Below are 26,900 nucleotides of genomic sequence, written 5' to 3'. Positions count from 1 at the left end.
ATAGTTAATTCCTTTTTGCAATTTCCAATTCTGTTGTTAAATAGGCAGTAGGGACCACAAGGGGGATCATCCAAAAATATCTTGTAACAAACTTCTTCTTCTCCTTGCTAAACCTTTCTGGAGTTGCCGGCGTTCTCGAATTGCCGTTGATCAATATCAATTTCATTACGTTTTCTTCTTTCATTGTCACTGTTAGATAGTTAACACTATCATTTGGTGCTCTTTTCATTGAGAGTTGACTAACTCAAGTAATATGGCAGAAGGAACTCGTTCTTCAGTGAAAACAAATATGATGGAAGAGTGTGTTGCCAAGCTTGCTCGTCACGAAGAGCAGTTCAGTGCATTTGGGGATCTACTCCAGAGCATGAACCTAAAATTAACATTAATGGAGGCTAAGTTGGATCAGAATCAAAAGAACAAATCTGAGCATAAGAGTGGAAGCAGCAGTGAAACCGGATTAAATACTTTCTTTGGAAGTAATGCATATAAATCAGTGAAATTCACAGTACCTAGATTTGCAGGAGGGAATCCTGAACCATGGATTCACAAAATTCAGCAATTCTATGGATTCCACAATCTGAACGATGGGGATAAGCTCACACTGACGTCTTTTCAGATGGATGGAGTGGCTGAAAGCTGGTTCCATTGGATGGATCGAAGCCAAAGGTTGACGACTTGGGATGCCTTTATTGTAGCGTTACGCTCCCGGTTTGGACCTTCCAAATATATGGATCTTCGGGGTGAATTGGGAAGGTTGTCACAGAGAACCACCGTAGAAGGATATCAGAAAGAGTTTGAACAGCTGTCCAATCAAATAATAGGAATCGATGATGTTACCTTGCAAAGCTATTTTGAGAATGGACTCAAATCTGAAATTAGAAAGGAGGTGAGGATGTATCTTCCAGAATCATTACAGAATGCCATCGAATTGGCTAAAGTGGTGGAGGACAAGCTGAATGATAGAGTGCCTGCACTAGTTGGATACCAAAAATTTGTTCCCAACAACCAGAGACAGCAGCCAGGCCTGCTACCAACTCCGAATAGAGGGGTGGTCAATACTGCTGGAAATCCGAGAGACACTATGCCGATTAAAAGGCTGTCAGCTGCAGAGATGATGGAGAGAAGAGAAAAAGGGCTCTGTTATTATTGTGATGAAAAGTTTAACCGCAGCCATGTATGCAAAGGGAAGATGTTCTTACTGCTCATTCAAGAAGATGAAGAGGAAGAAAAGGATGAGGAATTTGAAGTCACCAATGAAAAGATAGGGGGTGAAGAGGAAGTACCTGGTATTAGCCTCCATGCTATGGATGGGCAGTACTCTTCTAGCACCCTACGATTGAAGGGACTCATCAACAAGAATCCGGTTCAAGTTCTGGTGGATGGAGGTTCTACTCACAATTTTGTGCAGGAGAGGATAGTTAAGTTTCTGGGGTTGGAGGTGAAACCGATTGGCCAATTTACAGTATTAGTAGGGAATAGGGCCAGTTTGATTTGTAAAGGCGTTTGCCAACAGGTAGGCTTGGAACTACAAGGGTATAAGTTTTTCCCTGACCTGTTTGTCCTTCCTATTCAGGGAGCCGAAGTGGTGCTAGGGGTCCAATGGTTATCTGAATTTGGGGATATCACCACTAACTACAAGCAATTGGTCTTGAAGTTTGAGAGGGAAGGAGAGGTGATTGAGTTGCAAGGAGAAACCAGAATGCAGGTGGAGCCAATTGAACTACATCAGCTTCGAAGAATGACCCACTCGGATGCCATAGCTACTTATTTCCAGTTGCAAACCATTGAGCACCATCACATGGAGGAACCTGAGGTGGAAGAGAAATGCCACTCCTTAATACAACCAGTTCTGCAAGAATTTGAAGATGTTTTTTCCACTCCCAATCAGCTACCACCTACACGGTTGGAAGATCACCGTATCCACCTTGAACCTGGGACAAAGGCAGTAAATGTCAGACCATACAGGTACCCTTATTTTCAAAAATCTGAAATTGAAAGAATGGTGAAAGAAATGCTTGAAACGGGTGTCATCAGACCTAGCTTAAGTCCATTTTCATCACCAGCCTTATTGGTAAAAAAAAAGATGGGACTTGGAGATTCTGTGTAGACTACCGAGCACTCAACCAAGTCACCATACCCAACCGATTCCCAATTCCTACAGTAGACGAGATGCTAGATGAGTTAGCAGGGGCAGTCGTTTTTTCCAAGATGGACCTGAGATCAGGTTACCATCAAATACGGATGGCTCCGGAGGATGTTTACAAAACCGCTTTTAGAACACACCAAGGACACTACGAGTTCATTGTAATGCCCTTTGGGCTCACTAACGCCCCCGCAACCTTTCAAGGAATTATGAATTCCATTCTGAAGGAATTTTTACGCAAGTTTGTCATAGTATTCTTTGATGACATACTAGTATACAGTAAGTCATTAAGGGAGCATGTAGGACACTTACGCAAGGTTATGGCATGTCTTAGACAACATCAGTTGTATGCCAAAAGGTCAAAGTGTGCTTTTGCCCAGGAGGAGGTGGATTATTTGGGTCATATAGTGGATGCTAAGGGAGTACGGCCTGATGTGGGAAAAATTCAAGCCATCATGGAATGGGGTAAACCATCCAATCTTAAATAGTTGCGCGGATTTCTCGGGTTAGCTGGCTACTGTCGAAAATTTGTTAGGGGGTTTTCACAGATAGCAGCCCCCTTGACTGCATTGCTACACAAAGGTGACTTCATTTGGAATGAGAGGGCAGAACAGGCTATGAAGGAGCTCCAGAACGCATTGTCCAATGCACCTATATTAGCATTGCCTGATTTCACAAAGAAATTTGTGTTAACTACTGATGCTTCAGGTGTGGGAGTGGGAGCAGTATTAAGTCAAGATAATCGTCCTATAGCCTACTTCAGTAAAAAACTTAACCCCAAGATGCAACAAGCTTCAACCTACGTGAGGGAAATGTTTGCAATCACAGAAGGAGTTTCTAAGTGGAGACAGTACCTCCTCGGGGGACCTTTCATCATTAGAACTGATCAGAGAAGCCTCAAAGACATGATGAGTCAGGTTATCCAAACTCCTGAACAACAACGCTTTCTAGTCAAATTGCTTGGCTTTGATTACACCATTGAATACTTTCCTGGAGCTGTCAATAAGGTAGCAGATGCCTTATCACGGAAATCTGAAGGCGAAACACCCATTGCTGCAGAGGAGGCTTGTGCAATGGTCATCACAAAGGTCAGTCACAACCTGCTGGAACAAATAAAGGTAGAAGTTCAAACTAATACAGAGTTAATCCAGCTAAAAGACACTATTGAGCAAAGAATTGAAGGCTATGAACAATATAGTCTAAGGGAAGGACTAATTCTCTTCAAGGGGAGAATTACAATAGCCTCTAACTCTGATCTGCGCACGGTTATATTGCATGAGTTCCACTCATCATTAATTGGGGGTCATGGAGGGGTGAGGAAGACGTTACAGAGAATCCTTCCAAATTATCACTGGACCAACCTGAAAAAAAATGTTCAAGAGTTTGTTAGAACCTACCCAATTTGTCAAGTTACAAAATATCAACCACTAGCCCCTGTTGGCTTGTTACAGCCACTCGCAGTACCTCTTGCGATTTGGGAGGACTTGTCCATGGATTTTATCACTGGCCTACCCAATTCAGAGGGGAAAACAACCATCTTGGTGGTGGTGGACAGGCTCTCCAAGTATGCCCATTTCACAGCCCTACCACCTAACTTCACAGCAACGAAAGTGGCATCAGTTTTTGTAGAAAATGTTTGCAAGTTGCATGGTATACCCCGCTCGATTGTATCAGATAGGGACAGCATCTTTGTGAGTAAGTTTTGGTCGGAGTTAGCACGATTGAGTGGCACCAAACTTTGCTATAGCACTGCTTATCACCCTGAAACAGATGGGCAGACAGAGGTCACCAACAGGGGATTAGAACAATACCTGCGTTGCTATACAATGGAATAACCGAAGCAGTGGGTGCATTACTTACCTTGGGCAGAATTTTCTTACAATTCTGCATATCACACTTCAATTGGATCTTCACCGTTCCAGATTGTGTATGGAAGATCCCCTCCTAGCATTCCACCATATGAAGGAACCACCTCTTCCATTGAGGTTGTGGATGTGTTGTTGACTCAAAGGGATGCAATAATCAAGCAACTTCGTGAGACCCTACACCGAACAAGGCAAAGAATGAAAAATCAAGCAGATAAGAAGAGAAGGGATGTACAATTTGAGGTGGGCAATCTCGTGCTGGTCAAGCTTCAGCCGTACCGTCAACACACCGTTCGGAACCAATCTTTCTCCAAGCTCCGGCGCCGATTTTATGGCCCTTTCTCCATCACCGAACGAGTCGGCCCTGTGGCATACCGCTTGGCTCTACCTGAGGAGTCAAGGATCCACCCTGTGTCCCATGTATCCCTCCTCAAGCCATATCGCCAGAACCCCTCTTTCCACTCAGCTCCTCTTCCTCGCATGAGTTGGGATAACCATCCGGTAACCAAGCCAGTTGCTGTGCTTCGGACTCGGGCCTTACAGCATGGAAAGGAGGAAAATTTACAACTTTTGATACAGTGGGAAGGGTTTCCGTTGGAGGATGCTACATGGATCTCTTACACAGAATTTATTCAAGCTTTTCCAAGCTTCGATCTTGAGGGCAAGATCGCTTCTTCAAGAAGGGAGGGAATTGATAGGCACCTTCCTCATGATTCCATTGATTCCATAGATCCGATTGTTGCTGGAGATGATATAGAAGATCAGAGAGTTGAAGAACTGAACTCAAATCACCAACGGGAAGAAAGGAACAGAGAGAGAAGAACGACTCAATGGCTCAGAGACTTTTGTGATGATGACAGGTGTACGAAGATGAACTTGAGTTGAAGACAGATGGCAGAGTCGTTGGGTTAGGAGGAAGACATGTGGCTTAGTTGGTATTATCATCAGCTGATCCATTGAGAGTAATAGTGGCTAGTGGGCCACTGGGTGTTAGGCCCATTTACTTGCTGGCCTGCAAGAAATGGTTATAATAACGGGCTACAGATGTAATATAGGCCCATAGTTAATTCTTTTTTGCAATTTCCAATTCTGTTGTTAAATAGGCAGTAGGGACCACAAGGGGGATCATCCAAAAATATCTTGTAACAAACTTCTTCTTCTCCTTGCTAAACCTTTCTGGAGTTGCCGGCGTTCTCGAATTGCCGTTGATCAATATCAATTTCATTACGTTTTCTTCTTTCATTGTCACTGTTAGATAGTTAACACTATCAACATCTCTGTCACACAAATAGAACAATAATCAAGTTTTTTTTTAATTAAGATGAATTGACTATCAACCCATCAATGGTCATGAAACAAGATGAGTTTATATTTTCAACCTATTTTGCAAATTTAGATCAACCCATCGTGATCCATTGTTTGCCGATTTAAAGGCAGGTTGGATCAGATCGTGACGCATCGACTCAATTGCTAAAACTCTATTTATGCAGATTGCTCCTGACTTGTTGATTGATAAACTTAAGTTCAAACAAATAAAAGAAATGGTAAACACTTAAAGATAAGCAATAATTGGTCAATTTTGAGAAACACCGTGAAGTACGTCAACTTTGTTCCCAACCAAACATAAAATGCTGCCGACTCTGCAACAACAGAGCATTTGATTAGTGATTACTTAAAATTGTTAATCGTAAGTCTTAACTCAGGGAAGTGTACTTTTGTCTTTTTTGCCGAATGAACCTAATATTCCCTCCAATTTTGCATTTTCATAGTTTGTTTATAATATTTATACACCAATCCATTGACATTGATAATAGTCAATGTCAAACTGATAGACCCAGTACTCATTTCTTTGCTGGAACTACGCCTGCATGAATGACAATATATTCCATATTTTATGTCTCCTCTTCTCCGTACTTCCACGAACTAAAGTTGAATAGGAAAACTTCCGCAACGGTTTGTGACTTGTAGCATAAAAAAGGGGTTGACTTGTATGTAATTTTTTTTTTTTTTTTTTTTGGGATACACTTGTATGTAACTTTTTAGCAAAAGCCAGAAGCATAAAATTTGTTTCGATAAATTCGTACCGGCAAAGACACATGTGATTTTGACGTACGGTCAAACATCCAATGGGATACTCCATATTGAGAGAGGAATTGCAAACGTTGTATATAAAAAATGCAAGTAAAATATTCATTACTTTGCCGGCAAGACTTCCATGACTCGGAGACAAGCATAAATTCATGGGTGGGGACTGATGGTTTATTTTTTATTTTTTATACAACTGTGGTGTTACGCACTGTATGCCGGAGAACAAAATAAGAGAGTAAATTTAATATCACATCTCAACCCAAAACTTTAGATTTATAAGTCTTTCGTGTTTAACTTATTCCTTCTTGATGCGAAACTTTATCACTCATATTTGAATTCTCAATAAATTACATTAAGGGATATATTGAATTAGAATTTTAAAAGACTATTTCGAGATAAAAAAATCTTACAGATTTTAAAAGACTATCTAGAATTATAGTGACTTTACAAACTTTTTTAAAAGATTTTTTTTACAATCAAGATTTTATAAGATGGATTTTAAAGAATTTTAATAGAATTTATAATATTTGAAAGGACAATATGGATTTATAAGATTTTAAAAAAATCATATGAATTTTTAATAAATATTCAAAAATACAAGAGTTAATAAAAAAATAACAAAGAAATGCAATGATATTAAATCAAAAAAGTAAAACCTAATATAATTTCTCCAATCAGTAATTTGATGTAACTTGATGTCATACTAAGTAGTAGCTCTCCACATATCTATACCAGCCCTCCACACATTAGCTCGTTCATGCTCTTGGGTTTGACCAATGGGCTGAAAATTATCTTCTTCATTTGGTATTAGAGTTATGCATGCATATATGATTATAAGATCCATAATTTTTTTATTTTTTAAAATAATTCGAAATTTGCATGAAAGTCTAAGCTATGTATATGTGGATTGATATGGTTGGGGACCTCAAATTGAAAATGTGTATTAGATAAATATGTCGTAGAATGATATTTTATGATAATTGAACTCATAAAATTTATTGAGAAAAAATATGATAACTTAGGCAAATTTTGTGATGGATATGCATGACTTTATGAATTGGAATTGTGGTGTGATTGTATAATTGAGTTGTGGAGTATTTGTATGAGTTAATTATAGGATTGTAGGATGTGTTGAAGTGTGAAATTGAATTGAATACCCCTTGGTACATTAGCATGTACATTTCGGCCAACGGGGGAAAAATGAGCAAGGATGTTGTGAAATTCATGTAATTAGTGTTGTGAGGATTTGAACCAAGTTTGAGTGAGTTGTATAATTGTATGATGCCTTGAGTTGTTGAGAAAGATCTATAGTCCTTGGAGGGTGTGATATTCGGCCAAAAAAGGGATTTTAAGGAAAATGGTGTTGTGTTGTAATTGAATGGAATTAAGGACTTGAATTGGTGTTGTGGTGGGCTTAAAAAGCCAGTGGAACATTGTAATAAAATTAACAATATGGTTAGGTATTTTTGGCCTAATGGCCGAACCTATGTGTGGGAGTGGGAAGTGTAATGTTTTGTGTTTTGACTTAGTTGCACCATTGAATTGATGATCCTATGTATGATCATTGTAGGTTGCCTCCCACGAACGTGATCTTTGAGCAGTAAGCTTGGTGGTTTGCCTTTGGTCCTTGACCAAAAGAATTGTGGTAAGTATTTATATCAAATTGCAGGAATGCTTGAATAACCAAGTGTATTGTTTTATGTGGTTCTAACGGATATGGGAATGACCTGTTGTGTAGGCATTTCTGGTTGGACCAAGTTCAGGTGTAACGTGCATTGGAGCTATCTAGCTTGGGAGCTTCAATAAGGTAATCCCTTGGTACTGGGGTTAATCCCCATATGTGCTTCACCATGCCCATCGGGGTAGTGGTTAGAGGTTGTATGTCAATGATGTGGTTATAACATGCTCATGAATTTGTATATATATTGGGTACATAGGATGTACCGTATCTCTGGCCAGTAGATAGTTTGCCTTATGACGTTACGGACTTCTACTGGACAGCTCTCCGTGAGGGAGTTCTAGTTGGCCTGAAGCAATAGAGCTGTTATCATGTCATCCTTGTTCATGTTTCATTTTGGCTAAGTTTAGTTGATGGTATATTTTGTTGTATTTGGATGTACTTTGTTGTATTTATATTTCCCATTGGAGAATTGTAATTTGATAGTTATGGACCTTGTGTAATATTTGAAGGCATATATGTGATGAAAGGACAATAGGCCTATTTTAGGTTATGATTTATATGCAAATTGTTAAGAATGCATGTAATTGGATAATGTGATTGTAATGAGTTAAGTTTTGATAAAGTTAAGTATTGATTTGTAAATTGAGGAAAATGACATAAATTGTTATGGGTTGTAAGAGTATCAAGACATTGTTGGTCCTTGAGTGCCACCTTTGTCTATTAGGTATCCTTGAGGCATAATAACACATTTTTGATAAAGTGGGATAGGTTGAATAAACAACGGGGTTGCCGCCAAAATTTATACTAAAATGGAAGTTTTTAGGCTAACTTGGGAGAGCATATCTTCCTCCACAGAGGTCCAATAGGGACGTGACATACATCATTTTGAAGCTTGAGATGTCAAATATGTTGTATCAAAATTTGGTAGCATTTGAAGCTATGTAGCGACCTGTAGACGCGTTTGAGTGGAGACTACCCAGATGGCCCTACACATGGGGGTTGTCGGGTCCTTGTCTTGCAAAAATTATTTCTCCCTCAATTCTTGGTCAAATTAGGCTCATGATATGTCAAATTAAAGCTTAAGGTGTCTAGTTGTATGTTTGGTGTCCTATTTGGGTTGGCTGACAGTTTTTCTTGTCCAACTTCAAACGGTGATAACCGGAGAAAATGAGAACTTTATGGGGCATGTGATACCTTGTTGGAAAGATAATTGAGTCTAGAATAACATACTAAAATATGAGAGGCTTGTAACCACTAAATCACGCACAGTGTCCAAAAGACTGAACCCTGTTCAGTTATATAAAAATCGTAAAAGTGAGAATTATACTAAGTGGGTTTATGAGAACCCCTTAGTGACTTAAGACAAGCATTGTATGATAGTTAGACAATTATTTTAATTATTCCGGGTTTAGATTTCAGTAATGATCACAACTTTTACCATTACGTGTTATTATTGTTTTTAAAACGCTTACGTGATGAAAAGGAAAAAGTTTACTCGCTTTTTTAAATGAACTGCTGTGATTGTAAATGCAATTAATATCATAATCAATGTTAACAACACCGGTACATAACGGGCTGTTACAAAAATTGCTAAAAAATTTGCTATTTTTGAGCTATGACGAATCTCCCATGGCAGAACCCGATTTTTAGTGAGTTGACCCGCTAAATGAAGAAGAAATACTGCAATAAAGAAATCTCAAGAAATCCTAGAGGTTAAGGTGAGATTGTGAGAGAGACATTCTATTTATAATTCTCACTAAAAAGTTTCACGAAATCCGCCAATAGAAAATCCACTAATATCATTAGATTTTTTAATACCACGAGATTATTTTTCCTTTATTTAAAATCTTGATTGAATACCACTATATTTGGATGGACTCTAAAATAATCTTTTAAAATCCTAATCGAATCTCACGTGATGTTCTTTCAATCCTTTAAAATCCTAATTGAATATCAATGGATCTTTTTGTGCAAAAAATATAACACTAAAATCTTTTAAAATCTCAATCCAATACACTCTTCTAAGATTTGAACTTATATCCTCACCTGAATTATTTAAATTCTTCGTCAGTGGATAACTTATAGTGACTTCTAGAAGTATATTTTAGTCAAAGTCAAACTAACGTTCTAAATAAGGATCACTCCTTCGATTAAAGTGTAACGACAACATTTTTTTGTAGTTTTCTTCATATTACTTTGTCCTCTTCTTGTTCCAACTAAGTAACTGTTAGGTGTAAAATTATTGTATATACAGAGGAATTTAAATTGTGCAAGTCTAGTGCTAACAAACAAAAATTGATTGTGATCATTCCTCAAAGAACAGCTGTTCAATTTCATTTCTATTCTATCATAATTTTCTTGAATTACAAGGAATCAACTTTTAAACTGGAAATTTCAATTAACTAAAGTTGCAATCAGATTTATCTAAACAACAGTGACTATAATGTGAATTCAACAAATAACAAAGGTTATGAGGTCCTGGAATCCTAAAATCAAGAATTTCCCTGTTTGATTTGCATCCCTGCACTTACATACAGAAAATCAACGTCTGAAGTACCAATATGAATTTTCCTAAATTCAAATGTCCAAACGTAATCAACCTTATCCCTAGGTGTTAAAACCATATTTGAATTTGACAAATTATTAATTTTCATTTCAGATTATCCCTAACCTTTATCACAACCCTTAATTTTCCAATTAAAGAATCATGAAAAAGATGGTTCAAGATCCATTCCATGGCTTCTTGAAACTAAGAATTTTGTTAAACAAAATGCAAGAACCATGCATAACAAGTGTTTTAATATGATGGGTACTCTTCGATCATCTAGAATTCTGATAACTCTCTGGTGGGGAGTTATTTTTAAGCTTATATATGATGTTTGGTGCCATAAATATGCATAATTCTCTTGATTTTATATGATTGATGCATGAATTCTATATTTTCATGATTTGAATGAGAAATATGTTAAGTATGGATATTTGAAGATAATTTGAGTGTTGGAACCATTTATTGCATTTGCTATTTTATTGCAGGTCAGTGTTGTAGCATCGGAAAGCAGTGTTGTAGCATTGAAGATGAGTGCGTTTGGGTGACATCATCACCAGCAAGCTATAGACCCAAGCCCAACCAGATGGAGGGAAGCCTCTTAGCGCGCAACCAAGTGTTCTGATCTGAATAATCACTCATAGATCTTCAACTAATCCTAATCAAATCTTCAACAAATCAGAATCCACAAATCCAAATCCAATATGAAGTATATTTGGAAAGATTTGGAGAAGATATGCAGCAGCATCATGCTCTGTCCCTGGATCATATCTACAGCAAAACAAAGTTGTATCTTCAATCACAGCTGCAGCAAATAAGGAAAGAATCTTCAAGCAAATCAAGCAAGTTGTAGCTGCAGCAAAACAGAGCTGTATCTTCAATCTTATCTGCAGCAAATAAGGAAAGAATCTTCAAGCAAATCAAGCAAGCTGTAGCTGCAGCAAAACAGAGCTGTATTTTCAATCATAGCTACAACAAAACAGAACAGATTTGAACATGATTTGTAATGGATTTGAAGAGCTAATTGGAGCCCAATTCATCATAGTCTATAAAAGAGGAAGCCTACACACATCAAATAGGTTGGAGAGTCTCTCTTTGAGGCTGGTCAACCTCTCTTTTAGAGAGAAGGTGGGCTTTTGGAGGAGATCCAAGCCGTGAAACACTTAGAGAGATTTTGATGGTTTGTTGGCAGAGATCATTGATAGAGAGAGGCTAGGGTTTGATAGAGAGATCATTGAATCCGGTGGATCCCTGCACTATTCCGACGGCTGAGATATGGTGGATGGTGGCGGAGCCCATGGTTGTTGCGAGAGCAGAGCTACAACAACGCCCCTATTTATTTTATTTTAGTTTTATGGAATCTTTATCCCTCTTTGTTGTTTCTTTTTATTCAAGTATGACCTAAATTGTTAGGATTGGGTGATAGAGTACCCTTATTGTGATGTAATCATTTTGCCTAAACTTTGCTATATGATTGTCCTTTTAATTGTTTAATAAAGTGCTTATTTTATCTCTATTCTTGTTAACTTATCGAGAGAGAGCTGCAAGATACTTAGGGTTTAGGCTATAGAGATATAGGTGAACTCAAAAATTTATTAAGCATTGTGGTTTAATTAATTTAATTGGTTAATTGTGAGTAGAGAGATCATTCACACCATAAAATCACATGGAACTTGCACTTAATGGATTTATAACTATGTTGGCCATAGAGATATGGAAGTAGTATATATGTACTATTGGTGAGAGCCCTTGCATGCATTAGTATTCTGATTACTTATTGGATAATTGCTATAGCATTGCTACTGCATTCTGGTGAAATTACAATATTGGGGAAATTGATCCCAATCTACTTTGTTACTTGACTTTTCTGTTCTTGAGTGCACTTTTAGTTTATTTTTACTTTGCTTTTAGTTATTAGTCAGTAGTCAGTATTACTTTAGTCCTTAGCTCTTAATTCATAAAACTTTCATAAACATTGTTACTTTTATTGCTTCACATTGATCCTAATTTTATAGTTTTCTTCGTGAGAACGATATCTGGACTCACACATCCAGTTTAATACTTGTTGACACGTGCGCTTGCGTTAATGTGTGATGGATAAAAGGGGTACACATTGCACAACAAATTCTGACTAAGAAATGTAGAAATTCATCTTTAAGTAAATCCAACAAAAAAAGTCATAAAGAAAAAAAAAATCATGTTCATTACTTCTCACCAACGTCTAGTGCAGAAAACCAAGAAAGAGATTCAAAATACAAACCAGAATTCGAATATAATGTTCAGAATCAAATGGGCTTAATAATTGAAAGCTGAAATCACAAACTACACCAGAGAATCCGAACTTGTTGAATCCCTTCAAGAGAGTCTTCTTTTCTTGTGCTTGTGTTCAAGAGAAACTAAAACTAAACTAAAAACTTGTAAATTTTTCTGATCTAAAAGCTACTCTAACTGTGTCAAACTGCAAGACTCAAAATCCTAATTAAAACTAAACTCAAAACTCCAAAAGCATTTCTATCCACTAGATCTTTCTTCATCCAATGGTCTACATCCTTCAAACTTCAATAAATTGGTCACATGCCTTTTAATTTATGCAATAAAGTGGCAAAAATAGTAAGTGAATTAATCAAATTGTCCTCTTTTTTATCCTTTTACCAACATGGGCTTATTCCTTTGGCCCACTTTACCTACATTTTAACAAGTTATAGCCCAAATATCAATAGAAAAAACACTATTAACTCAAGTAAAATTAAAGACTAATAGTAACCAAAATTGGAGTTACAGGTAGCGAGGCTTCCACAATTGATACAACACCACAACAGATACAACATCGTATTGTGCAATAATTTTTTAGCTATGTGTAGGACATGTAATGTATGTAGCTAGGTCAATATGTGCTACCACATGTGAAGGTGGCAAAACGGGTCGGCTCACCCCGCTGCCAACTTGCGAAAAACAGGTTGGCCCACCCGTCCCGCATTTTGATATGGGTTGAAAATCCCAACCCATCCCATTTTATGGTGGGTTGGCAGGTCAACTTTCTTAAAAAATTAATAAGTAGTATTACAATCCTTTTAGTTTTTTTCTAATCTCAAGCCTAAATTTATACTAATATTCAGTCAGACATTTTTTAGGAACTTATTTTTGCCTCCATATATGGATAACCTTTGTCATAAATAAAGTTTTTCTTCTTTATTTTTCTAGGGGAGTACTAAGATAAAACAAATTCATATCACAAAAGCTTAGTGACAAATAAAATACTACATAATAATAATAATAATAATAATAATAATAATAATAAAATTGACCTGCGGGCCAACCTGCCCCAACCCACCGTCAACTCGTTTTGACCCACAACTAAGCGGGGCGGGTTGAAATATTTAACCCAACCCGCCCCGTTTTAGCGGGTTGACCCGTCGGGTTCAACCCATATTGCCATCTCTAACCATATGTTATATTGCGGTGGCAGGCAGATTCATGAGGAGCCCATGGCGGGGGACCAACACCAATGGACTAATCTACACCAACCATAGTAAATGGACCTGACATCATGTCTTAACAAACAACCTTAAAGCTTTGGGTTGTGACATGGTGTCGAACCCACTTAATGTGGTTGATCTAGCTTAGCTCATTGATGGTGGTCTCCCACTACGAGCTCCTCCTAGACCCGCATGACAGTGGTATGAGAGTCGGGTTGGGCTCAGACTAACCGGATGTTTGGCTAGGAGGTGGGTTGAGTACTTTGGGCTTAAGTACTCGGTTGAGGGGAGTAAACCAATGTTGGGTTTCACACTTGAGGGGGAGATTGTTGGGATATTCAAGTGTGATGAGTCACACATTGGTTGGTAATGAGCTAAGTGAAGTGGATAGACCAATAAACCCAATGTTTTAAGGTTTCGGGTTGTGATGTGGTGTCAAACCCACTTAATATGGTTGATATAGCTTAACCCATTAATGGTGGTTCCTAGTACAGGATCCTCTTGGACCCGCCTGACATGCAGAAAATCAAAGTTTGGAAATATTAATTACCACAATTCCAAAACTTAGGGGATCTCTTCATCTATTTGGTAATCCTAAAATTTCGCTTGTGTAATCTTCTTACGTAAATAATAAATATATTACTAAGATAAATCAACATTTATTTTTTATAGTCCTTACGTAATTGAAAAATACACTCTAAATATTGGAAATTCTAAAAATAATATGTCCATCTTATGAGAAAATTAAAATTTCATCTATGTATAAATATGAAAATATAAATACCCCAATATTAAATTCATTTCGAGTAGAGAAAAATATTGAGATCGCATAAGATCAATTAAAGAATTTTTAGAGTGCATATTTGTTTATTGGTCCCACATGAGCTTAAGAAAGATTGAGTTATGTGACATTTTTTATTAAATTCAATGCAAATTATCCGATTGTTGATAATTATCCCATTTATGATGATTATCTATCTTATGATGAAGATTCAGTTTATGATGATAAGCCAGTCTATGATAAATCTGATGGAGAATCAAGTTATGGAGATTTAAAAGAGGAAGATTTATCATATGAGTTTTTTTCCAAAGAAATTGATATCAGTGGAGATAAACAAGATTCGAGGACTAATCTTTTTCTAGCAGAGGAGAATGATGCACTTACAGTTGACCCATTGTACATGGCCCAACCATTGATTGAAGAAACTCGTAGTCAACTAGAGTTGTGGCCTAATAAATATGGCCCAATTGTTGAAAGAGGCAACAACAAATTACAATCGAATCCAAGTCCTAATAAAGCAGCAGATGTGATTGTGATTTGTTTGGGAAGAAAAGGAAAACAACATATTTGGAATGATTTGAGATTAAAGATTTGGGATGTATTTTGAATTATTTATTTGTAATTTTTTATTTATTTTTTAGATGTTAATTACTTTTATTTATTTTAAGAAGTTTTATTATTTTTAGAATTTTAGATTTAGAATTTTGAATCAATTTGTAATTAGTCTATAAAAGGGTGCTTATAACCCTTATTCTAGGAGTTGAATTTTGTTATTTGAGAATTAGAAATTGAGAACCGGAGGATTACTCTTTTATGAAAATCCTAGCTTTCTGTTTAGCCACTTTTCTATGTGCTTTCGGCATCACTTTTGGTTTGGTTGCATGTTAATTGTTATGGTTGAGGGTAAAACACTTTATGTCAGTAAATAGTTAAAGAGTGAAGTAATCGGAACAGTGACCATTGTGCCACTGTTCACCAACTTTTTTACCTAAATGCCACGCGAACAGTGTTATTTTCCAATCTGTCACGGGGCAAGTTCGCTTCTGACACAAGCGACCTCGGTTTGCTGACGTGTCAGCTTCCTGATGGTGTCAGAGTTCGCTTCTGACACAGGCGACCTCGGTTCCAACAGTATTTTTAATCAAGTTCGCCTACATGGTAGGCGAACTTCATTTTTTTTTTGAATTTTTTTTTAAAATCTAATACTTGTTATCCACTAAAAATGTGACACGTCAGCAAACCGAGGTCGCTTGTGTCAGAAGCGAACTTGCCCCCGTGGCAGATTGGGAAATAACACTGTTCGCGTGGCATTTAGGTAAAAAAGTTGGTGAACAGTGACATTTTGGTCAGTATCCCGAAGTAATCAACATCAAGTCCTTTTTTTATTTTTAAAAAAATCAATATTTACTAAGTTGACAGAATTCAAAGTCAAACATTTGGTTTTTTAAGATTGAAATCACACAGTAATGTAAAGCAATATATAGGTTTGAATTGTAACTTAAATGATTGTTCATTGATTCCTTGGTTCTTAGAGAAGGTTAGAAGGTTACTATGATAGTAGATGACAGAGATATTCATCTGGCAATTTTGTTCTGAAACCTGAAAGTGCTCAGCAAAATTTAGTGTTAAAAACTGAATAAGCAGTGTCAAGCGGTTGACTTGAGTTGGGGAAAGAAGGGTCCATATGGAGATGGAAGGGAAGGGGTTTTCTGGCTTATACAAGACTTCAAGTGAGGAGCTTTTCCTGAAAACAGTGATGGAAAGCCCTATTGGAATGCCAGTACCAACCATGGATATGCTGAGTTTCAAGGCTGTTTCTCAAAGCTTTCACACAGATAGTGAGGAGCTCTTCAAACGCTGGCTAACAAACGAAGAGGCAAGACCCTGTGTTATATTATATTAGATCATGTTCTTTTTCCGTTTTCTTGTTTTTTGTCAAGCATTAGATCAAAGCAGAAAATTTTCATGACACCACTTTGCTTGAAATACATAATTCCTTTCGAAATTTTTGAAAGAACTCCTGAATTCTGTACCTATGACCTGTGCCTATGAAACAACATCTACTATTTATTTAACTATGTTCAGAAGCATAGAAAGTGAAAAATTTGGTACCATAATTCCTAGTTTTGCTATTTTCATTCACCGTGCCACTCCCCGTTAAACCCCGCTTAGCAAGGTTTTGCAGTCTTATCCTTGCATATTTTCAAAGAGGTTATTTTCCGGATTCAAAGCCGTGAACACGGCTTCAAGCTTGCCTTTTGTATTCATTCACCATATGACCTCATTATTTTTAACATGACTTTTTTCTGAAAGGCTTGGTTTTCCTATGTAGACATTCTTTTGACTATGGAAATTGTGATTTATATTGATTGTCTTGTGATTTTCTTTACATCATTTCTGACTACACTTCAATTGAATTGATAAATCTTCGTTTCCTAAACCAGGGATATAACTCATCAAGCAAAGGACCTACTAGTCGATTATCACAGAGGTGAGTGTTTTGATTAAAGATCCGCTTTTTGAAAAGCATTAAGAAGGTAGGTTTCAAAAGTGATTTGAATGTTTCCGTTATCAGTGTTTATCAAGATACAGTTGCAAATAGTTTGGCTTTCTTGCTGATCCTTTACCATGTAATAGTTCTGGGTAGATCATTGTTTACATATAAGATTAGAGTTGGTAGAGTCTTGTGTTTTATAGGAATATTTATTCACTTAACTGTTATTTGTGTGTTATAGGGATATTCATTTTCTTGGGAACACTCCAGTTGCTGATTCGTGTTTTAGTTTGACATTTTGATTCTGTTTTAACTGCAGGGTGTCCTCTGAACCATCTAATCTGTCTAATCAGCAAAATGTCTGTGTAGTTTCTGAGGAAAGAAGCAATGACAAATTATATATGCAAAATAACCCTTTGCCTAGTGATTTTTCAGCTGATTTCAATCAATTTCCTATCAGGTAATTGCAGTAGCCTACCTGTAACAGCTAAACTTGTGAAATAGAACCTTCTTGATTATCTCCTTTGTAATTTGACTAGTAACTAATACAGTTATTCATTTGATTAAGAAACTAGTTCAATATTTACAATTTAGTTTTCTGTCAAATTTTGCTAGAGATCCTTTGGATAGAGAACTGCAATCAAGTAACTTGTTTCTTGCCAAGGTTTGTTCATATCAAACTTTGTGCTTAAGCCTTGGTTCAATAAAACTTCATGGTCGTTTGATGTCATTATTAATGCAGGCCTGGTTTCTAAGCGATCAACGAATGACAAGAAGCCGATCCTCTGAATTGCGGTATGATTTTCTCATCTTGTTAATGTTCATCTAAATCATATTCACGAGTTACTTAAAACAATACTTGGCTCGATTAGGGTTATGAAAAAAACCATATGAACCAAGAACTGTATCATAAATAATCACATTTTGTGAATCATTTTAAGAACTGAACCATATTTTTATATTTAAACTTCTTTATTTAAGTTAATCTTAACTGTTCGAAAGATATTTTGAACCACTTACTTGATAGGCTTTCTTTGCAGGCGGAGATATGCTGAACTCCAAAATGTTCAAGCAACACAAGGTATAGAGTCCATGAGCATGGTGACCCCTCAAAATGGTGTTGACATTATAAAGCAAGAAGTTTCAAATTCAAATGGTTTTGATTTTCCTTTTATGTGTGAGCTTCCATATCAAAATGGTGCATTCGTGTCTCAATCCAACACATCTTCATCTACCTTCAACACACATCAATTGGGTGATACAGATAAAGTTTCATCTTGTGTAAGTATGCTAAAAGGTACATTAGAACTTAAGCAACTCAGCAGCCAGGTAGAAAAACAAGATCTTGAAGATAGATCAAGCGAACCTTTTTGTCCTCAAGATGCTTTCTTCAAAACTGGTTTTAGTGAAGGACACGAAAACTGGAGTCATCAAATGCTAACAAATGTTCAAGGAGCTTCTACTGATCAAGTTGAGGATCATGGAGTCATGCAAACACTTGAAGCATCCATAAACCTTGACTTGGATGGTTTAGCAAATCAGACAAATGCAATATACTTGGGAACAGCTTCTCAGGAACCTTCTCGAAGCGAATCTTCTGCCCTTGTGCCAGTAGTCTCCTCTGGTTTAGATGGATGTGAGGGTCCAAGCCATTCAAGTCAAACTCTTTGTGAAAACTCATGGAAACAAGTGGGAGTGAGTAAAAGTTCAGAAAATAGAGTTAAAGGTATAATATGATGATGGACTTGCACTAGTTGACTTAAGGAGTTTGATTGCTATCCGTGATCATCATTGTTCTTTGCACATCTTGCATCATTTTCATTTACTATGGTATCTCAATCTATTAATATGCTTTGTCTATTAACTACTAAGCACATAAGAAACTTCTCACAGTGAATTGTGATATGTGCATAATTCTCATCATTTTGTGAAATACTCCATATGACCAATGTAATATGGATGGAATAAACACTATAAGTTCCTCAGAGAAATTGAATCAAGACAATCTGGTTTGCATTATTTAGAGTCTCACCATAATTATGTCTGATTTCTTATATAATTCATATTTGGCATTCAAGTTTCATTGAAGGTCAGAACACGTTAGAAATGTTCATTGATTATCTGATTTCAAATTTAGTTTTAAACTAAAGTCATTTTGGGTCTCTAACAAAAAAATACGGTCCTCACTTTCATCCCTTACAAAAAAAAAAACCCCATATTAATCCTTTTTTAAGGACTAAATTAGATTTTCATTAAATTTCTGAGGGACTACATTTTCAAAGAACTGGAATTGTAGAGGGACCAAAACTTGACTTTTTATTGTAAGGGACAAAAGTGAAGATTGTGTTTTTTGTTAGGAACCCAAAAGTGACTTTACTCTTAGTTTTATTAGACTATAAATATGTTTTTCTTGAACAACAGGTTTCAGAGAACAGATGATGGATAATATGAAAGATGACATGAAGGTATAAACTAAACTTAAATAAATACTAACCTATAAATATGTTGTGATCAAATAACATGATCATATGACTATTTTTTTCATGTTATTTAATCATAAATACTCATTGATGATGACATAAGAGAGAAAAAAAATATATGATTCTTAAATGAGCGGTTGTGATCAAATAACATGACCACATGATCATTTTTTCACATATGAGAATCCAAATCCATTTTATCTAGAAATACTGCTGTTTGAGACTTGACCGATATATTTTGGCTATTTACATATTTATTTATTTTTTAATTTTGGTTTGTCTGGCTAAGTTGTGCAGAGAAGTCTAGAAAGATATGGATCTGTGACATCAGCTTTTTCAGGTAGCGAGAGTTATTGTGCTCTAAAGCATACAAAAGAATCAAAGAATTTTGATTCCTCTCATTCCATTCTGTTGCTTTTGTAATTTGAGAAAACAAAGATTATTTTTCTTAGAGGTACTTTTGTGAGTTCTACAGTTAGATGATTGCAATCATTACTGCAGTAGTAGTGATCATATTATTTCTATTTTCTCACCGAGTGCTTCCCATTTTCTAGCATGCTCTATAGTTTTAGATTATTGTAAGTCCACAATCTCGCAGAATACATTTTGTTTTTTATTAGATCGAAGAACTTCTTAGATACTGAGGACTCTGGAGAGGAAGTTGAATACATGATTATGTAGAATTTTTTGGTTGTTCTTTAGTTTGATTCTCTCTCCTGCTCTAACCAACAGATTGTGCAGAGGACAAGGAGGATGTCACAAAAAAGCGTAGGGTGGAGCGGTCACGAAAGTATGTAACATAAAAAGAGTATTCTCTTTCTAACACTATTGGAAAATTGTAATTTTAAAATGGTTTTCAAAATCATCATTTTAATAACTTGATTAGTATATGTTAAGAAAGCAGATATTCATATATTTTTTAAGAGTACATAGCAGACATGCCACATTGTAGTATTATTAAGTATTAACACCTTGCACACTTTCCCACATTCTTTCAAGTCTTTTATCAACATTGTTTTAAGGGTTTCCAATGTGAACTTTGGCTTCCATTGTCATTAGAGGCTAATTTTTAATACTGTCCACTGCTTTGTGCATCTCTCTCTCGTATATTTCTAACCCATGGGTTTTGCCATACGGAGTAAAAACCACCTTAATCTAGGAATTACCCCCAGGTTCAACAAAAAAAGCCAACTTAGCTTCTTAATCAACAAAGTGGCAATGTTAGTTGGAAAAAGAGAAAGAACATAAAAAAAATGAGTAAAATAACTTTTGGGTCCTCAACAAAAATGACAGGCCCATTTTAATTTCTTAGGGAAAAAAAAAAAGTCAATTCGTGGTCTCTCTGAAATTCAAAATAAACTCAGTTAGTTGAAATTATGGTCCCTCTGAAATTCAAAGAAAATTCACGTTAGTCTCTCAAAAGGACTAACATAGGTCTATTTTGAATTTAAGAGGAATCACGAGTCAACTTTTTTTTCTAAGGGAATAAATTAGACCCCGTGATATTTGTTGAGGACTTAAAACTTACTTTATTCTAAAAAAAAAAAAAACACAAAGCTAAGATGATTATATTTGTTCTTTTCTTGTAGTTACTTCTGTCTGACTAATCACAATCTAACTATCTTACCCAAACAAGAAGTTCGAAGACTGTTTTCTTCTATACATTTTTGTAAACTGCTTGTTCAATCCACTTAGGACCATTTACAATCCATATGTTGGTTTTTTTATTATTATTATTATTATTATTATACGTCAGATTTAGCAGTTAACACCCTTATTAAAGCATTATTTTTGTAATTGTGATGCAGAATGGCTGAGGCAAAGGAAAGGAATTTGACACCACCCGCTCCCTCTGATAAGCAAACTATGTTGAAGCAATGTGAAAACCTTGAGAAGGAAGTTCGATCCCTAAAACTTAACTTATCCTTCATGAATAGGTAGGTGATCAAAATGAAGTGGAAAGTATAGATCGTAGTCTTGATTGCCAATTAACTATTGACTTTTGGGCTAAAATATAAATAAGAACAGATGTGTTTAAATCATATGCTATAAATTTTCAGGAAGGATTCAGAACAAACAAAGCAGATAGAGGACCTTCAGAAGCAAAATAAAGATTTGGCAGATGAAAAAGAACGCCTCCTTGAAGAGATTGAAAGAATTATATCCGAAACTGGAAAGGTCTAATGTTCTCTCTCCCTACGTCGACTGTACTATTGATCATTGATCTTCTATCCTTCACGTTAACAGCGGCTTGTGTTACTATATAGATATCATAGAAACAATCTTTTGATCAGATTAAGACATATCTGGACCTTTTTATATTGTCGCAAATAAATAATAAGCACTATGTAACATCCCCGTCTCGAGCCGGTTCAATTAACATACATACGATAAAACAGAAAACAGCGGAAGACTTAACCTCTGAAAATACGAGCTAACTTTTTCTTTTTCTTTTTAAATTCTCATTCGTCGTAAACGAAAATCGGGCAGAGTTTCCTCTATAAATCGGACAACTGGGGATTTTCCAATCCCACACAGAAGCATTTCCTGATAAACAGTTTATACAAATATAATCAAATGTCCATCCATGGGCGCATGCATAACTTGGCTCAGTGCCACTATATCTAACCGCATGCAATCCAACACGTAAACATATCTGAATACTACCTTATCACATAACGTGCCTGAATACCCAAATGTACATGCATCAAAGCGACAGACGTGTACAAAACATATACAGACCATATACAAAATAAAGGATCAATATCATGATCCATCAAATGCGAAAATACTAAAATACATCAAACACTCCAAAAAGGTAGTAGCCTACAGCCACTCAAAATCCGATCTGTCAACTGCCTCAGCCACGTGTCGTGTCCCTGCCTAGTGAGGACTCACCGGGAATCTGGGCACCTGAAAATGTGTCCCCAAAGAGGGGTGAGATTACAAATCTCAATAAGCTCCAGGTTTATAGAGAATTCTCCATATCCCTGGCTCACTCCTGCATGAAAGTCAGATACAAAGTATACGAATACAACATATAACAGATATCATAACAGAACAGAGCATATATTCATATCATATCAGAGATGTGCGCCGTCATTCCCAAGGGAGGACCCCAAGCGGAAATCAACGCACGTGTTCCCGAGGGAGGACCCCAAAGCAGAACCAGACATATCAGAGGCGTACACCATCAGCCCCGAGGGAGGACCCCAAAGCGGACGTCCGGGTACTATACAATCAATGGCCAGAGATTGTTACAGAAATCATATTACAGAAGTCATATCAGAGCAAAACATATCATGTTATCAAATAACTCTATATGAATGCATCTATACAAAGCATCTAAATCACAGTCATACAGTCCAACCATAGTTCACTAACCATGGTGGAGCACTCAAGCAGGAAAAGACTCCTTAAACATAGAGCTTACCTCTTGAAGCTTTACCAATACGCTTACTTGTGGAACAAGTTACTTTTATCGCTTCAAGAGATTTCCGATCCTTCTCAATCCCTAGGCACACCTAGAGAATAATTTCCAATGCATCAATAAAATGATATTATGCCATGATTATTTCATAAGCACACACTTTATTGTTTACTTTACTTTCTTTATATTTTTGCCAATACTATGCCAATACACAAGTCTAGCCCATTTTAACCAATCATTCTTATAATTTCATGTATTGTACTCAACACTTTAACCAATTAATACATGCTTTATCTCTATTTATTTTTTACCCTATTAGGCCAAAAATCCTAGAAGGAAGGCTAAGGGTTTTCTTTCTTGTCCATTTGTTTTCCTTCACTTAATTTAATACTCTACATACATAAACGTACCTCCCCTAAATTCCAACAAAACTTTTGGAACTCAAGCCTTATAAACCATCAAGGCCGAGCCTCAAGGGGGGTAGGTTTCCAAAAGATTTCTTTCCAATTAATCATTCATATCACTTTATCACTTTACACTAAATTACAACATGTTTTTCCTTGTCAATAAATGCAATAAGAATTTACACACTAACCCCCTAAACTCTACAAGGCCGAGCCATCAAGGGGAGGAAGCATAAAATTTTCCTTCAATTTATTAAATACATAATCATGCTTATCCTTCCATTTACACATACAAATTATCACTTATTCCTCTTCATTACATTTTTAACCCACCAAACCTTCACATCCATGGCATATATATATGATTTTATAACTTATATAACCTCACATTAACATGGAAGTGAAGATTTGTTACCTCAATATCACAAATCAAGACCTAGGAGCCTTCCATCAAGTAGAACTTCATGGAAAACTTCATCTTCTTCAAGTGGTGAATAGTGCCACGGTTTTGGGAAGGAAAATAACTCCTCCTACACTCAACAATAGCTCACATGGAGGGTTGGAATGGCTTCATTGTGTGGTTTCCATGCATTTTCATGTAGTGGGTCATGTATTTTGGTGGAAGATTCAAAGGAAATCAAGCAAAAAAATCAACAAACCCTATCCCTTTCTCTCCCAAGTGCAGATCGGGTTTTAGAAGAGAAGAGAGAGAAATTGTTTTGAAAGTGAGACTAAGGTGACTTAAAAAGTGAGCACATGTGGCCTTTTACCCGGGTATTTTTCTTTCGCGTATTTTCACTTAAACTAACCCGGAACAAACTCAAAGCTACAAATATATTTTTATTTTTCTAAAATCATTTACATAAATTTTTATCTGTTACAAAACAATATTCATAATTCACAGTATGGTTTCTGCACCGCTTTTGACGAAATGCACTGTGAATCACTAACTGTACTTTATTTACTTTTGAAACTTAACACTTATAAACTTACCATTTTCTTGGGCCTATATTGACTTGCTTGGCATATATTGGACTTTCTTATTCTTATTTCATCAATTATTTATTTCTGGACTCTACCGGTTGCTTAAACAGCAGTACAAAATACCCGGTAAAAACACTATTCACGAGATTTTCACGGAAAGTGCCAGACTATACAATTTTTCGTTCTGAACTCATATTTGTCATCAGAATTTTCAAATTATGTTCCTAAAATTATTTTGCTCATTTTAAGCTCTACCGGTTAATTCACAAAACTGTAAATTCTCCGGCAGAACGCACTGTTCATAACATAGTCATGATTACAGTCAAAATACTCGAAATCGCTCACTGAATCTAATTATGGCATTTAAATCCTTAAATTAAATCTCTAACTAAGATTTACCAGTTAGGGTCATTATACACTATTTATCCTGTTTCATGTTTTGTCTCAATATTATTGTTAATATATTATATGAGTAACTGGGTAAACCCCTTGGAATAAAATAGGTATCTCTTGAGTATCTGTGATGAGATCACTATCATGAGGATTTAAGGATATCAGATGTTTATTCCTAATTTTATGTTCCTAGTCTAGAGACACTGAGAATGGGGATCAGTAATCTCGAGTAAGACTAGCACGACTTATCTACTTGTATTCGGATACAAGATAAAGACCTCATGAGTTACAGATATGAAGATGTCTTAGCTAAAGTCGTGGGTAGACCTATAAAGATATAGCTCGCACTGAACAGACCCACAAAGAGACTCTATGAGGAAATCTTACAAAAGTATCATTAGAGCAGTCTCTTAATATTTGGGTGTTTCTTTCCTTAGACCATAAGTTGTCACCTAGACTGTGTTCTAGAAAGCATGTTTTGATTGTATACCTCGTCTTCCTGAAACTTGGAGACTCATAGGTATACTTTTGGGCATGTCCTGAAAGAGCACAGGCCTAGGGTGATAAGCTGAAGGAATTCGTCAAATCTCTGTAAAGGATTAGGTTATCTGTAAACCGGAGAAATCGGGATGACATTTACAGGACTCAGGAATCTATGCATAGTAAAAGAGATCATGAGATGATCTGCCTTTAGAGTCAGTAAATTGAAGATTCTCTATTTCGAATTAAAGCTTACCCTAAACCGCAAGGGTTGATACATTTCCTCACCCTAGGTTTTAAGGGAAGGTAACCGAGACGAAAGGAAATAGATACAGTAACCAAATATATGTAATAGGATGATCATGTCATTAACCTAACTAGCTCTGGGGCAACAAAGCATTGCTAGTGCTCTGTGTTATCATTAAATGGGTTGTGGGCTTGTTGGGCCCAAGCCCATTTATATCGGTAGCTATGTTGGGCCTAATGGGTCACACACTAACACCTTATTGTCTTGATGAATATAACATTAAAGGTATTGGGCCTAATAAAGGTTGTTAGCCCAAGAAGAAGTTTGGAAGCCCACCTAAGAGGGAAAGGGCACATGGTACATGTAATGGGCTTGGATGGTCCAAGACATTATTAATTAATTTAATTAGTTAAATTAATTATCAAATATTTAAATTTTAAATTTGAATTTTGAATTTAAATGTTTGAACGTTTGAATTTAAATGTTTGAATTCGAATTTGAATTGGCTATGAAAAGTTGTTTCATAACAAAAGGATAAGATAAGATCTTGTTGGAACAAATCCCAAGTATTAAGAGGAGATCTTTGGGCATCATCCAAGGCTGATTTGGGGCGCTGATTTTGGGATCTTATGATGGTCATATGATCAACCAAATAAGCTCCAATCAGATTTGGTTGGTTGAGAGTAGGGGTGGCAAAACGGGCCGACCCGCCAAAAACGGGGCGGGGCGGGTTGACCCGCATTTGGATGGTGGGTTGAAAAGTTGAACCCACCCCGTTTTAAAGTGGGTTGGCGGGTTGACCCGCATCTCACCAAAAAAATAATTGGGTTAGCGGGTTGACCCGCCAAAATATTAATTCGAAAAAAAAATTATAAATGATTTATTAGAATATACATGTATATAATTACATCAAATTGCAAGCTAGGAGATTCAGTTGAGAAAGATGCCACTTTGTCATTGCTAGGGCGCATAGCCTGCTTTCAACAAGAAACCAAATCAATTAAGAAAGAAAATTCTGATAGTTACTATGAAGTTGAACCAGCTGCAGAACATGAAGGTGTGGCTATGTGGATACATCCCCAGATGAAATCTTCAAATGTGGTAGCAGCGCCTAAGGCTAAAACCATGGAACAAAATAATTCATCCACTGGTTCATTCCTGCTTGGACCAATTAGCGTTACTTAAACTTTTAACATTTTATTATATAATGTCTTATTTGGAATGTACCCTTTTATCTGTTGTCTAGTGTCAGCTCATGCAAATAATCCAAATATAATATTAAAACAACACCCACACAATCATATTTAAATCCAACAACAACCAGACAAGAACTAATTTCAATCAGAAATCCAAATATAATAATAAAACAACACCCACACTACACAATCATATTTAAATCCAACAACAAC

The 26,900-nt window shown here is 36.3% G+C and overlaps 2 protein-coding genes across 2 annotated transcripts; both read left to right on the top strand.

The window, feature by feature from the left end:
* The first annotated feature begins 253 nt into the window (after positions 1-253).
* Positions 254-2,107, top strand: LOC133301271 (uncharacterized). The gene has a single exon (XM_061500888.1). The coding sequence runs from the start codon at positions 254-256 to the stop codon at positions 2,105-2,107; it is 1,854 nt and encodes a 617-aa protein (XP_061356872.1).
* Positions 2,108-16,269: 14,162 nt separating this feature from the next.
* LOC133301275 (protein CYCLOPS-like) lies at positions 16,270-21,794 on the top strand. Its single transcript, XM_061500893.1, has 11 exons — positions 16,270-16,455; positions 17,024-17,070; positions 17,393-17,533; positions 17,689-17,737; positions 17,816-17,868; positions 18,114-18,799; positions 19,495-19,538; positions 19,851-19,893; positions 20,295-20,343; positions 21,362-21,490; positions 21,614-21,794. Exons 1-11 carry the CDS (start codon positions 16,270-16,272, stop codon positions 21,735-21,737), a joined length of 1,551 nt encoding a protein of 516 aa, XP_061356877.1. The 3' UTR covers positions 21,738-21,794.
* Positions 21,795-26,900: the final 5,106 nt, after the last annotated feature.

The sequence above is a fragment of the Gastrolobium bilobum genome, unplaced genomic scaffold (assembly GCF_033153095.1).
Source record: "Gastrolobium bilobum isolate Gb01-03AN ecotype WA unplaced genomic scaffold, APGP_CSIRO_Gbil_v1 utg7893, whole genome shotgun sequence".
Classification (NCBI taxonomy): domain Eukaryota; kingdom Viridiplantae; phylum Streptophyta; class Magnoliopsida; order Fabales; family Fabaceae; genus Gastrolobium; species Gastrolobium bilobum.
The sequence above is the reverse complement of the archived record's forward strand: the minus strand, read 5'-3'. Positions and strand labels throughout refer to the sequence as shown.